We start from the raw sequence: 15061 nt of genomic DNA, 5'->3' as shown, positions 1-15061 counted from the left end.
GTTAAATAAGAAAAAATAACCTATTCTAGGTTTTTATTACCACTTCTACCTACAACTGCGAAGAAGGATCAAAATCATTGGTCTTTTCACCTTTCTGTTCCTCATCATCTTTCATATACCTCTTCCAGAACCAATGTTTCTTCCAAACTCGCTCAATCATCTCTTCAATTGGGATATTTTTGGTCTCTGGTATCAGAAAGTAAACGAAGAAAGACATGATAACAACCCATCCAGCGAAGAACACGAAAATGCCATACTTGAGAGTGCAAAGCATGGAGAGGAAGGATTGTGCAATGATAAAGGTAAAAAGGAGATTGACACACACTGTAACACTCTGTCCAGCTGAACGTGTCTCCAATGGAAATGTCTCACTAGGAATCAACCATCCAAGTGGACCCCATGACCATGCAAAGGAAGAAACGAAGGCGCATACCATTACAACCACCAAGATTCCATAGGTCGTCCCAAGGTTGGAAGTGTGGTCTGTGAGCTTGATCCCTAATGTTACTGCTATAATCACCTGAGACAAGAGCATCTGGAAGCCGGCTTCTAGTAAGAGGAAACGACGACCCAATCTGTCGACGCAGTAGATGGAGATGATTGTAGATATCACATTCACCAGACCTGTGAAGATCGATGAGTATAGAGATGCGTTACCGCCGAAACCGAATGAATTGAACAACACTGGAGCATAGAACATGATCGCATTGATGCCGGTGAATTGCTGGAACACCTGTTTTTTCACACCCAACAAGATTAGTTACCAAACCCCAGTTTGTTCGATGGAAAATAGTCAAGTGTGAGAATTATATGATTTTTGAAAAAAATAATTGAACAGTTTAGTTTCAGAGAGTTTGGATCAGGTCCTCGTAAGGAGATTGAATGGATTTCGAGTGTGAATCAGACACTGTACGAAAATGATTCTCATATGAAGATCTAATCCGAAATCAAGAGAATGGAATCCACCAAAGGGTAGAGAGACAACGTTCTTTCAAAAATGTTGGGGTTTGAGTCCTTTCAGCTGCGGAATGCCACTATGGGCAACGCAGACGGTGGAGAGAGAGAGGGCGGCTAAGAGATAAAGACCTGCAAAAGAACGGCGATGACGAGCTGAGGACGGTTCCTTCGCCGGAGTAAATTTCTGAAGGGGTGTTTGACTTCTTTAGCGATACGACTGGCCTCAACGAGTTCCAAAAACTCTGGTTCAACTTTGTCGGTGCCACGAATCTTCTTGAGCACTTTTTTACCTTCTTCTAAGCGACCACGTTCAATGAGGCTGTTAGGTGTGTCGACCACCAATAAAGAACCAAAAATGAGGAGGATAGCTGGGACCCCAGCAATGCCAAGTGATAGCCTCCAACCCCACCCTCCTTTGATTCTATAGAGATCATCGAATCATCAAAACCAATTAGCCAAAGAGAACACAAGGACCAAGGCAAAACTAGAGAGAAGATAAAGAGGTGTGTGTTTGGCTTACTTGGCGGTTCCGTAATTTACAAGATTGGCAAATAGAATCCCCACTGTCACATTTAATTGGAAGAGTATATTTAATGCTCCACGTATTCTCGTAGGTGCTACCTCTGATAGAAACAGAGGGACTGCCTGTTCAAATTCAAATAATAAAACCAAAATAGAAGATGTCAGATTTAATAATTTTAACCTAAGGTTACACTCTGTACTCAATCTCTAAGTAAGGCCTAGAAAAACCCAATTCAACTCCTTATGGAACCTATGGGCTTGTTAGTTCAAACCGGTTGTACCAATTGAAATTGATCAATTCACCTCGAATCAAAGTAAACCCTTATCAGTTTGATTTGATTTGAGGTTTTACTCTCTCCGCCATCACCGTAGGCAGAATCTCATGTCATACCAATGATAATGCAGAAAACGATATCTTCCACATGAGTCCCAAATAGTTAAAGGAAGAAAAAAATGATAATTTATGTTATTATCCACTTTTAGGTTTCTTTTTACAAAATTAATCACCTAAAATTCAGTTAATAAAAATACCTAAAATCAAGTTTAGGTTTATAAAAGTACCCACTCAAAGTTTCACTTAACAAAACTACCTGATTATATGTGAAAAATGAAGGAAAATCAGTTTTAAGTATTTTTGTAAACTAACTCAAATCTAATTTTACTTATTTTTATTAACTAAAATTTTAAATAAATAGTTTTATCAGAAGATTTATCAGTACATTGGTTGGCCCCACTTGTGGACCAAAAGGATAGGACACCTTTTATTGAGATTTGAGAAAGAGGCAGCCAAGTAACTTTGTAGGCAAAGTGAGAACATAGAATCATATATGAACTTTTTTTAGAAGAGACCAATGGTTGGGACAACAGGTGGAAGTGGAACACTACTCTAGTTATGAAGAAAAGTATAGGTAGGACAAAAAAAAAAGGTCAGATCAAACTTCAAAAGATGTAATAGTGACCCTAAGGGGGGTAGGGAATGTGCCTTTTACAATCATCCAAAGTTTTCCAACAATGCGTGAGGCATGCTATGCATGATCCAAGCTATTGACCGATTCCTCACTGGTCCTGACCGAGTCCAATCAGAGATCCTGAATCTGAGTTTGTTATGTGGGATTAAGATAATTAAACTGACCTGATTAGCAAAACCAACCCCACAACCGAGGAGGATCCTTCCTACGATCAGCATTGCAAGGTTTATAGCTGTTACGTTTAGGACAACTCCAGCTAAGAAAAAGATTCCGGCGATAAGCATCGTCAACTTCCGGCCAAGCGTTCTTGTAGTATAAGACGCAAAGAAAGTCGCAACTAATCCAGCAAGGTATAGAGACGAAGTGAACAATTGCAGTCCTTGATTATTGTATCTGCAGTAATTGCTGCTAATGTGTTTTGATTGTGTTTGTCGGTACACGGCTGGGAAGAATTTTTTCAGAAAAGGACCCATTGATGTTACCCCTCCTGCAACAAAAATTAACTAACAACTTCAATTCCACAGTTCAAGTTTAGCAAATTTGACCTTATCTCACTTCTCTTGATGATCTAAGTTCCAAAAGGAATCAAATTTTACTTCTTTTTCCAAATTGTGAAGAAAAAAAAAAAAGAATTTTTTCGTCAATGAAAGTAATGAGTTTCAGGAACTTATCCTGCAACTCTGATTCGATTATACTCTTCTAGTCATCAAAATTCCCCAAAATGAAGCCGATGTGGAAAAAGAAAGAACAGAGAATTGAGGAAAGAAAGATTAAAGAACGCAAGATCTGAGGGAATGAAGAAACAAACCTGAAACTCCGACATCGTAGCCGAACATTAAACCTCCAGTGGCAGCCATTATACATGAAATGACGACGATCGGAGTAATCCGAGCTTCAAACTCAACAGTGGGCGTCCCCGGAGCAGAGAAACCACCACCAGTCATGATTGCAATGTCTCTTTAACTCAGAAGAAAAAGGAATGAGGAGGAGAAGAAACTACAGAGGAGTGTGATACTCTGTTCTGCTTGTAATCCATAAGAACACACACTGCTTATATAGACGAGGAAGAGAGAGAGTGTGTGTCACGATTTTTTAATATTTAATTGTTATCCAGGTGGTGGGACCACCAGATCTCGCCATCTGGACCTATCTGGCCCCGACGGCGGGACTTACTAGCCAGTCAACGGAAAGGCACCCCTGGATTCGGGCTCTGAGTGAATGAAATTACGGAAAAAACCACCCTTAGTGAGCTCTCTTCAGGGGTATTTTAAGAGAATTCGCAAGGGATTGAAGTCAAGTCGAGAACTCGAGATCGGGGATGTAGGATCCTTCCTCTAGGACGAATGAAATTCTAGATTTTGAAGTGGGCCCATTAACTTCTCTAAACGAATGAAATGACGCCACGTTACCATACAGTGTTGTGATATCATCATCAAGGTCAGAAACGCGAGAGTGATCGGCTTCTTACCCGGCAGTTAGTTTCAGTTCATGTCCTGATATTCCGTTAAGAGTTAAATCAGTCAAAGATAGAATTTTTTTTTTTTTTTTTTTTTTTTTTTTGAAGAGTCAACAGTGAGATTTAGTCCACTGAGGAATTACAAGTCAAAGTTTGTTTTAATAACGAAGTGAAAAAATCACCGATCTGGACTTTGTTCCACGTGGTAACGGATAATTTTTTGGATCAGTTGGCCACCTGGAAAGCATCACGTCGTTAACAACTTCAAGTTCACACCGTCATCGATACGTCAGTTAATTAAAAACTTTATTTAAAATTAAATTAATGAATCAATCACAAATGGACATTTTATCTGTCACGAGTAGCACTATTCATTTATTTTAATTTATTCTATCCATTCATTTTGATTTTGAAACGTGACAATCTGACAAAATTATCCACGTGGAAAAGTTAGGTATTGAGTTTCCTTTTCTCCCCTAAATGTTATTACAAGGAAAAAATATATGAATCAGTTCATCATCAGGCAATGGAAACTGCAAGAGTAAAATGGGAATAATACGAGTGACTTGTCTTAGACGAAATGTATATATATTTTTCTAATCGAATGTGATTGTGTTTGATATTGAATCAGCTTGATATTACTTGGTATAGTTGATCCATACTAGTGTTGTATCCTGACAGGGACCATTATGGTACCTTATACTTGGGGTGTCTAAAGTTGATCAACACTGTAGGCCCAATCTGAACCAACCAATTGAAATCCAACATCTTTGTCTGATTAATGCCCGTATTGATTAATAATTGAACATTCCGAGTGCAAGGTAGTGGTATGGTGATCACATGATCAGTACTAATTGAATACTATAACTAACCGGTAAATGATCATTTATAACTTGATTATTTTGAACTCAATTATGGGCTAATAAAGCAGCTGATTGAGTAGAAACATATCCATGCCTTGGCCTACAAGGCCTGATTATGCAAACAGACAAAAATGGTGTGGGCATTAAATTGTTGGGGACCGTTAATGCCATACCAAGAAGTTCCAAGTGGTTGACATCCCCAACCTAACACCTATTTTAGTATGTTCTCCAAAAACTCTTTAGATACTCCCCCTTACATCCAAATCCACCAATCTATTGAGAGTGGATGAGATTCACGTACGATAATATACGAGAACAACCCTGATCCGTGGATTTATAATCAATTTTATCTCTCTTCATTTAATAGATTCTATATCCATGGATTATTCTCCATCCTATTCTTTTATTCCACATTATATGCGAGACCCATTCTCAAACTTTTCCACCCTACATTCTCCGCTAGCCTCGGGTTTTATAGAAATTTTCCAAATGCCCCTTCTACCCTCCAAAGTGGGCCACCGGTTTAACTCATTCCATGGCTCAATCCGTGGATGGTTGGACCTAGACCTAGTACAAACCAGAGACTAGAACGTTTCTCACTCTTATCCATCTCCCGCTCTGCTCTGCATGTTTGCAGGTTGGGAACCGCCCGCTCTATTTTACCATCTCTTTGTTTCTTTTTTGTTAAGAGACCTCTCGACACTTGAGTTTTAATGGCGATGGCGTTCTCATCTGCAGCCTCTGTACGGTCTCTTTATCACCCTAAATCCCTTCTCACCATAAGAGGTCAGTAACTCAAACACAGTGTTAGCTTCCCTTTTAATTTGCAGGCTTCAATTTACTGTTTGTTTGTGTTATTTCAGGGTTTTAGGGTTTAATTCTTAATATTTTTCCAAGTAGTTTGATAAAACCTGTAACAGAGTTAACTTAGTTGACAGTCATGTTTACCATTCTATGGACATTCGCTTAATCATTTTAGGGTAATTTTTAGTCTTGATGGTGAGGGGAGGGGGATGTGGGCGTTTGTGAATTTAATTAGCTCGTCCCAGTTGATCGGGTTCGCTCACGCTGCTTCGGCTGTCTGGTTGACCGTTAACCTATCCTTGTTTTAAGCTTGGAGGTTAAATTCCTTTCTACTACCCTCATTTGGGTCAATTGAGTTCTACTGTTGGGGTTCCTAATTACTTGGAGAATTACTCAATATAGTGGTGATGAGGATGTTGGGATAAATGTGTGGCAAAACTAGGAAGGATAAAGTAAGGAATGGTTATATTAGAGTTAATTTAGGAGTAACTCCAATATACGATAACCTGCTAGAAAATTATTTGAGGTGGCGTGGCCATGTTCGACGGAGGCATTTGGATGCTCCAGTATGAAGGAGTGATTTGATTAAGAATGAAGGAAGTAAAAGAGTAAGGGGTAGACCTAAAATGACCGTGAGGACAGACATGCATAGCTTAGGCATTGTATCAATTATGACCTTGAATAGACTGATTGGCTAGGATTCCATGTAACAGACTCCATTTAGTTGGGATAAGGCTGAGTTGTTTTTTTTGTGTTGTTGTTTACTCTTCACAGGCATTGTTTTGTTGTATTTGCTTCTTCTTGAGATCTTAATCCCTCTTGTATAGAAGCCGCTTGATAATGGACATGATTTTCAGATTCTCATCTTAGGGGACCCAATTGGGCAAACTGCCAACCGACACGTGCAAACCTGCTTTCTTGGAGGTCAGCTGGAAATTATCTAAGACTTCAAAATGGCAGTACTATTGTAGCGAAAGAGTTCATACAAAAGAGGCAAGTCTTTTTTGCGTGGACCAATCTGTATCAACATTTTGGTTTTTGTATTAACTGGATTGTTATTCTTGTGTTGCTAACCACAGTATGTCGCTTGTTCTTCAGAATAGGGATTGTGAAGTGTGCAACCCTTGATGAAATTGAAGCAGAGAAGTCATTGATAGAGAAAGATGTTGTAAGTGCATATCTCTTGTTGGAGTGCAGTTTGTTTGATGTCTTATTTGGTTTTGCGCACACCTACACCACACAAGTGTAGTTATTGCTTGAAACTTTGTTCCAATACAAGTTCACTATGTAATTTTTCACATTCCTCAGAAAGAAAGGATGGAAAAGACTATTGAAACAGTCCGAGCAAATTTCAATGCAGTTAGGACCGGAAGAGCAAACCCAGCTATGCTGGATCGTGTTGAGGTATGAGCCTGTGCAGTCTAATGCCCTTGCTTTCATTATCCATTTTCACTTTTGTGGTACTATGTTTCAGACATGTGTAAGTGATTACTACTCACCAGGAAATTTCTACCAATAGGTAGAATGGGTGGGGAGAAAAATGAAACAAGAATTCCCAATTCAAAGGTGCAACACTTTCTCGCTAACTGAAGTTGATCAGGTCCGAAGCATGAATCTGTCACTTTGTCAAAATATGAACCCGAAATGTTTTTGGTATTGTTTGTCGAAAATGACAAGAGGAAAAGTCCAACCTATAGAAATAACAGCCAAGTTTGTCAATGATGAAAGATTTGTTTCCTGGGTGTATGTAAGAGAAATCATCTGGCTTGCTTATTCTGATACCAATTCCCTCAGGGTTTACAGACTGGTTTGAATTTTCGGTATTTGGGCAACAATCTTCTGAGTCATTACTTAAATAGAAAATCTGGTAATTCTGGTGACTGTTTAGAAAAATCTAACCTAAGTTTGGTCTTCGTTTGACAATCAATTGTCTTGTTCAAGATGAAAATTACCATGTGATAATTCATTACTGGACATGTCCTCAATTTGAACTGCGCATTCTGGGATAAGAATGAATCTGGGCATTGATGCTCACAATATCGTAAAGGATACACAGTTTAACATTTTGAGGGATTTACGTTGAAAAAAAATACATCCATTAAGAGTTCCTGTTATCTTATTTTCATTTGAAAGGCTGGTTAGGTATTGATGTGAAAATTCATTTGGGGATATGAAATCGGAATCAGAACATTTTACATCCTTGATTTCCTTGTGGTGAAAGATTTTATGAGACAGCATCAGACTGGCTACACTTTTTTGGTAGAATGATGGAAGAAGTAAATACTTTTGTAGAATACTGTACCTGGGATTTGTCTGTCTTGACAGATGATGGGAAGATCAGAAAAAGATTTTAGGAATCTCCTACCCAAAGCGAATTAGGAGTAGCATCAATTAATAATAACAGAAAGGGTCATGATCATGTGCAATAAAGGTCATCTACAGTATTGGTGGGGGTTATCTGAGCAAAGGTGTAGGTGGCCAGAAGAAGACTTGTTCTAGTACTGATTGAATTTCTATGCATGAATGGATGATGAATATGCATATGATATAATTGGAAGTACATTATACTGGTTGCCCCTATAATTGAGTGATGATGATGATGTGTGGAGATGATTTTTTGGGCCATTTATTAGGATAGCTACAAGTTTTCTTATTGTGTTTTTCGTATGGGGATTCTCTGGAATGTGCAGTTTCATCTCTTTTAATATTTCAGCAATGATGGGTTCCAACTTCCAACACTTGAATCCTTCTAGTGCAAGGATGAGTTCTTTTATTCTTTCTATATTTATCATGCATGCCTTGCCTTAGTTTTGCTAAGTTGTGATAATGATATGAAGCTTGGTTTAGTTTGAACTTGATGGAGGTCAGACAAAACTTTATCATTGAAAAAAAAAATCCCTCCCTTCCATAAAGACAGTCCCCATTTCCCCAAGTTTCTTGTCCATGTCTCAATTCAAGTAATGACCTTTTGTTGAGTTTACTAATTTACCATATTCATTTATTTTCAATTTGAAAAGAGTTTAAGTAATGGGAGGGCAATATTGAGAAATGGGTGAGTTTTTAATGTTTTAACTATTCCTTTGTTAACTTTGGGCTTTTCAAAGGGGACACTCATTGTGGGATGGAGTACGCTGAATTGAGTAGGGAACCAGGGCCTAAAGGTTATTTACGTTAGGGTTTTAAATAAGAATGGCATGGAATTGAAAAGTTTGCAGCAAATTGGAGAAAATAAGGAATTATGTGTGAGGTTGCTTGTCACAGATTATCTTTTCCAGGCTAAGCATACTTTGGGATTTCTAAGGTGTCAGTGTTTATAGGTTGAAAACCACATGTTCACAAATTGAAATTAATTCCCTAAAGCTATTGCAAAATGTTACGTTCATCTTCATCAGTTGAATTACATAAGCTATATAGACTATTGGAACCCTGGTTAAACTATGAAAAAATAGAATGCCATCATATATTAATACCATGTTTGGTATTTTGGCCTTAATTTTTCGACGTCAATTCAGATGTGAGATCTTAATCTCCTTGTAAACTAAATAACTTTTCAAAGGATTTGATATTGGAATAATTGAATGAAAGAAGAGTGATTATAATAGAACCTAGACTCGATTTAAATTTAAAAAAATAAAATTAAGAAAATAGGGAAAATGGTTTCTGTGGGTGGGTGTGGCTCCTGCACCCAGACACATGGGGGCACGAAATGACCACCCCACCCCCTATGAAATGCAAAGTGACTTCTCTGTTGATGTTCCTTATGTGCTCCCATGGGTGCTTGAGGTTTAAACTGGTCCTCATTTGGTGCCTTAAGAGGCTGTTTAGTTTCCACACTACATTTGGGAACTTATCGATAGTTACAAATATTTAGTTTTATTCTTAAGATATATTTTCAACTCTCTATAACATTTCAATATATAGGTTGAGTACTATGGAAGTCCAGTAAGTTTGAAGAGTATCGCACAGATTAGTACCCCTGATGCAAGCTCAATCTTGGTTCAACCATATGACAAGTCCAGGTACAGTTCCTGCAAACTGTATTATATTGAAGAGACCTGGTGTTTTTTTATTATTTATTTATTTTTTATTTTTAAATATATATATATATATATAATTTTTTAAAAGTTGGGTTCTTACCTCACCTTTACACTTTGGGCAGATCTAGCATTTGCCCAAGGAGGTTGGTACTGACTGATCTGTAATCCCACTTAGAAGAGTTAGTTTGGAAAAAGTTAACCTAATCAGATGGCTTTAAGCATCTATTCTAATTTCTAAATAAGACTTTCTGATGAGTTCCAATGATAAACCCAAAAATAAATAATTGGGTGAAGTCCAATTAAGAGTATCTTTGCTACCCCCTTTGACACTCTTCACTTTATTTACAGCTTAAAATCTATTGAGAAGGCAATAGTCAGTTCTGATCTTGGTTTGACACCAAATAATGATGGAGAAAAAATTCGGATGACGATTCCACAATTGACATCTGAAAGAAGGAAGGTATACTTTTCCCCCATTATTTTAGGTGAACAGAAAGTGCACATGGTCTCAGGTTGCTCCTTGAACCTCAAAATTTAGCCCATCTCTATGAAATCACTTACAAATGCATATACATTGTGTAAATCCTGTTTAATGACCGCATTACTTTTAATCTCCATTCCTTGAGTTTCCATATGGAGCACTGTATACATTATCTAAGGTCACTTTCATCCTATTTCCTTCTGTTTCCCATATTTTGACCTTATTTATAACTTTTATCATTCATATGTTTCCCATCTTTTGACCTTTTCTACCTTTTATCATTTAAAATTCCTCAATGGCAATGCTGTTACCATTTTACACTGGTTTATATGGAACATACATTTTGGCTAAAATTAATTATTTTCCTGATAAAAATGTTGGCAAGCTCGTGGCAACGTATGTTTCGAGATTGAATATCTTGACACTAGAAAGATTTGGTTTAGTATATGGGTCTTGGGATGTAATATCCTTGGGAATTAAATGAAGTAGAAGCAGAACTCCTTTTTGAAAACCCAGAGCCAAAGAAGTAACTCGAATGTATTTTTCTCTGCTTTGGCTTTTATTGGATGCAGGAATTATCAAAAGTAGTTGCCAAACAGGCTGAGGAAGGGAAGGTATGTTTGCTTAATCTCTAGATCTTCGGAGATATCCTACGACAAGAATGTTGATTTATGGTTTCAGTTACTTTGTTGGTTCTCTTTCCTGCATTTATTTTCAAGATGTACCAACATTGAGAGGGGGCATGGGGATGGGCTACAATTCAATGCCTTCTCCATATATATTGCATGTCATCTCAATCATTTGATTAGCATACCTTAATGCTACTAATGCTATTTTTATCAATTGATTGCAAACTGTCCCTATATCTAAAATGCCATAACCATCTCTGTAATAGGTTAAGTTTCTCCCTGGAGCTGGATGGCATTGAGTATTGCTTCCAGCCATTGACATGTAAATGTGTAATGGCTTAAAAAGACATAAAAAAGTAGTCCTGGTAATTAGGGTGGAAGTTCAGAATTTATTGGGAAGAAACAATTGAAAAGCTTTTTTGGGGTCTGTTGGTAGTCAAAACTTGGAGTTAAGTTCTTGATTGGTAAGCAATTTAAAGATGTTTTGGTGGCCTGCTGGGAAGAAACTGTAGTAATGTAATCTGAAAAAAGAGAACACTGTACAAGGTATAGAGGTTTGAAAATCAAGATAATGGGCGTGGCAATGGTTCTGATGGTGTAGTCTGGATCAATCTAAAGACTGGACAAATTTTTATTGCAGTTGCTATGGCAGGTACTCCTAACAATTTCATTTTTCATATCTGATTGATCAACATGTTTGCAGGTTGCATTAAGGAATATAAGAAGGGATGCCATAAAAGCATATGATAAACTTGAAAAGGTTTGCACATTTAATTTTTCTTCTATCCGTTGAAATGGTTACCCTCATCCCTTCTCATCCTTCTCTCTTCTTTTTTTAGGAGAAAAAGCTCTCTGAAGACAATGTTAAAGACTTGTCTAGTGATTTGCAGGTTTGTAATCAAATTGGTGTACCTGTAGTGTGATTTAATCCACGTTTTTTCTTTTAATGTACTACATTTCCAAAGCAATGTTAGTTCCAACCAATTTCATTTCTGCTCAAAGTCACCGATGCGCTTACTTCTTGGTACTAAGATATTTCTCTTATTTGAACTTTATGCAGAAACTGACTGATGAGTATTTGAAGAAGTTAGATTCTATCTACAAACAAAAAGAGAAGGTATCATACCTTCAACCACCCCCTTGAATATGAGGAAACTTGTGATCTTTGAGAGGGTATACACCTGGTTGGTTTTTTATGCACTGGGGACAATTTTAGGGGCTGCAATCATGGTTCAAGTAGCAGAATTGGCCTCCCATGGATTCCAATTCGGCTGGAATCTCCCTGAACCCTAGAAATCAAGTGTGAATCGGCCAGAATCTGAATCAGGATCAGCCGATTCCAGACCTATTCGACCGGAATTGGCAATTCAATTCTGATTCCTCAAAACCATGGCTGCAATTGATCATTCAATTGGGAAAAATAGATAGAAATGGAAATACTTGACCCACGTTGGAATTATTCAGGTTGTCGCTCTTCAAACCATTGAATAGGCTCTCATCTTGGTGCTAAGTCTGACCTTTATGACATGCGGGTTGCCAATTTGCAAACTGATCAAATGCATGGGTTTGGATTGGATGCTTACTGCTAGCACTTGTAAACTAATCTGACCTAACCCATCAGGACATCACATCGTTGTACCTAACCCTGGAAGCATCCTGGGAAAATATTAGGCCCAATCAGATTACTGTAAGTTGTAAACCATCTGTTTGCCTGTATTCAAGATCATGGTTGTATTAGTAATTCAACTCTTGGGCTTTGCCAACTGCTGTCTCCTTGCATTCCTTGCTTGTTAAATATTGTGAAACAGATGATACACTGAATAATACTTGACCTTTTTCCATGGAATTGTTGGAACTTAATGCACCCACGTCTGTAACGGTGACTGTGGCTACTGGTTAGTGAGGAATTGTGATATCTTCATTGCCATTAAATTTCTATTCTCTATTTAATTTCGATGAGTGCATAACAAAACACACAGCCCTTTGAATCATGAGAACTCAAAAAAATAAGAAGAAAAAAAAAAATCAATTTGAAACTGGCTGACAAGGAGTCCTTTTTTGTAAGGGACATTCACATTTGCTGTTAGCGTTAGAATACATTCCTCTTCCGCAGGAACAATGCATGTGAATGCGGGAGAGACAAATTATATACACATACATTCCTAGTAATTTTGGATTTGTCTTTGAGAAGCACTTCAATAACAATTCATGTATTTTTTGCACAATTAGGTTTGTATAACTCATAATTGTGCTGTGTTAAGAGTATCTGTATTTTTAATGACAATTTTCATTTCTGTTCTGGTAATTTTTCTCTTGACCATATGGTGTTTTGTTTTCAGGAATTGCTGAAGGTGTAACTAAATCTCATGGGTAGCTTCCCTTCTGTTTGTAAATTGGTCAAGTCTCTCTTGCACGACAGATTGAGTCTCTCTGGGAGATCTGGAGACTCGAATGAATGGTCATCTTATTAGATTCTGTAAGAAAAGTTGATGAGCGTTTTTCTTTTGCCCCTCCCCCGCCCCCCCCTTTTTTTTTTTTTTTACTCGTTTGTTGTATTGGGAGAAATATATAGAAACAGAAATGAATTATTTTGAGTGAGCTCAACCTCTGGCTTAGGATGGTTTTCATCCTCGGCTCCTTGAACAATCTAATGTATGCTGCTATCTGGTTCGCATAAGTTATAGTTAAGTTTTGGAATGCAAGAAATGGATAGAAAGGAAAAGAAAAACATACGAGTAAAAATTTTTCCTATACTCATGGAGGATGGTTCATCCACTATCCTAGGGTTCACAAACCCAATAGGGTTTTAGTACCTTCTCAAAATACCCTCTTGATATCCCCCATGCATATCTCAAGCGTCATCACAAATGGATTCTCATTCACCATGGGCACAAGAAAACTCAGTCCAAGGTACAATATTGACGGTTTATGTGTCTTTCCCTATTTTTTCTTTTCTTGCATTGCACAATTGACTATAGCCATTTATTTTTGTAATTTGGATGTCTTAAGGTGCAAGTAAAGTGGAATATTGTTGCACATTAGAATTTTTCTGGTCTTCTGGTCGGTGGGCCTTGGGCCCTGGACCCTGCCGCCCTGGGCTATGTATGTATGTATGTCTGTCAGCCATTTGATGCTGCGTTTGGTCCCGTTTGGATATATATAAATGGGATCATCTCCATCAGTAATATTTTTACTGATTACGTAGCCAATCATGATGAGAGTGGGCCCATGGGGACTGGAACAGTCTTGGCCATACAACACGTGGAATAATCTGGTTGGTTAACATGTCTCAATGTTGTGGTAAAGGATTTCCTTTCCGGCCACTTGGACGAAAAGCCTGTGCCTTTGATTAGAGTTAGATTTATTTCAAATGTTAACTATAATCATATGCAGGTGGGGCCCACAGAAGGACCAAAAGGACGCACTACATCCACATCAAGTGTCGTATTTGGTAAAGTTTTCGATTCAGAGTTGAAAGCTTTCAGACTTCCTTTTATTGGCGGCGAAAGAAAAATCCATTTCTCCCCCTTCTATACCATTTTTCTGGTAGAGAGAGAGAGAGAGCGAGAGTCTGAGACTGATATCTTCTAGAAATTAACTAGTTTTGTGGTTGGTGCGAAGAGATTTCCATTGATCGAAGTTGCAGGTGTTTGAAACGAAGCTGGACTTTTAATGGTTTTTCCCATCTGAGATTTTGGCAGGAGAAAAAGAGGAATAAAACGGTTTGTTTCAAGGTAAGTTGAATGGGCGGTTTAGATCAACAAATCCAAAATAAGAGAACCCTTCGTATCCGGAGAAGAAAGAGAAAATTGAGGAAGATCCTTTGTATACAGGGCGACGATTAAGAAAGAAACCCAATTTGAGAATCTTATTTTTTTCATGGTCCCTGACTCCCTGTACTGATGTACTCTGGATGTGGTAGTACATTTCAGCTGTTCATTGCGATTCAGGTCTGGGTGTTCATCTGCTAAGCGGTAACCACAGAAAAACTCTGAAGTGCGGCCCCACTACCTTACGCCAGCTTCCATAATAAACCCTTCAAGGTAGCTTACCTTTCTGATCTGAGAGAGAGAGAGAGAGAGAGAGATGGGATAGTAATTTAGGGTACCTTCCCCATTAAAGATCAGTTTCCATTCAGATTCAGTGCTGGTTGACTGGTCCCTCTATAGTACAAAGTAGGAGAAGAGGAGAAGAGGGAAGAAAGTATATGGGATATGGGATGTAGCTCCTAGCCTCATATATCCCATGTACCACCCTTGTGACTTGCGAACCTGTGCCTGTACCTGCAACTTTATAGAATGGGGTAATTAAGATGCTCCCACTCCCAGTGAGAAATAATATAAT

At 38.1% G+C, this 15061-nt stretch overlaps 2 protein-coding genes across 3 annotated transcripts; one reads left to right on the top strand and one right to left on the bottom strand.

Moving 5' to 3' along the window:
- Nucleotides 1–6: 6 nt before the first annotated feature.
- LOC122090570 (sugar transport protein 13-like) lies at nt 7–3475 on the bottom strand. The gene is made up of 5 exons (XM_042660212.1): nt 3256–3475; nt 2612–2934; nt 1478–1602; nt 1087–1378; nt 7–733 (listed from the first exon to the last, which is right to left on the bottom strand). Exons 1-5 carry the CDS (start codon nt 3389–3391, stop codon nt 50–52), a joined length of 1560 nt encoding a protein of 519 aa, XP_042516146.1. The 5' UTR covers nt 3392–3475; the 3' UTR covers nt 7–49.
- Nucleotides 3476–5313: 1838 nt separating this feature from the next.
- Nucleotides 5314–13419, top strand: LOC122090832 (ribosome-recycling factor, chloroplastic). 2 transcript variants are annotated; one of them, XM_042660553.1, is made up of 11 exons: nt 5328–5552; nt 6428–6563; nt 6669–6738; nt 6879–6974; nt 9492–9589; nt 9956–10067; nt 10661–10702; nt 11421–11477; nt 11557–11607; nt 11778–11834; nt 13057–13419. In XM_042660553.1, exons 1-11 carry the CDS (start codon nt 5480–5482, stop codon nt 13072–13074), a joined length of 810 nt encoding a protein of 269 aa, XP_042516487.1. In that variant the 5' UTR covers nt 5328–5479; the 3' UTR covers nt 13075–13419. The 2 variants fall into 2 exon arrangements, with proteins under 2 accessions (XP_042516488.1, XP_042516487.1); XM_042660554.1 differs by lacking the exons at nt 9492–9589; nt 9956–10067 and having other exon boundaries at nt 5314–5552.
- Nucleotides 13420–15061: the final 1642 nt, after the last annotated feature.

Source organism: Macadamia integrifolia, chromosome 10, assembly GCF_013358625.1.
Source record: "Macadamia integrifolia cultivar HAES 741 chromosome 10, SCU_Mint_v3, whole genome shotgun sequence".
NCBI lineage: Eukaryota > Viridiplantae > Streptophyta > Magnoliopsida > Proteales > Proteaceae > Macadamia > Macadamia integrifolia.
The sequence above is the reverse complement of the archived record's forward strand: the minus strand, read 5'-3'. Positions and strand labels throughout refer to the sequence as shown.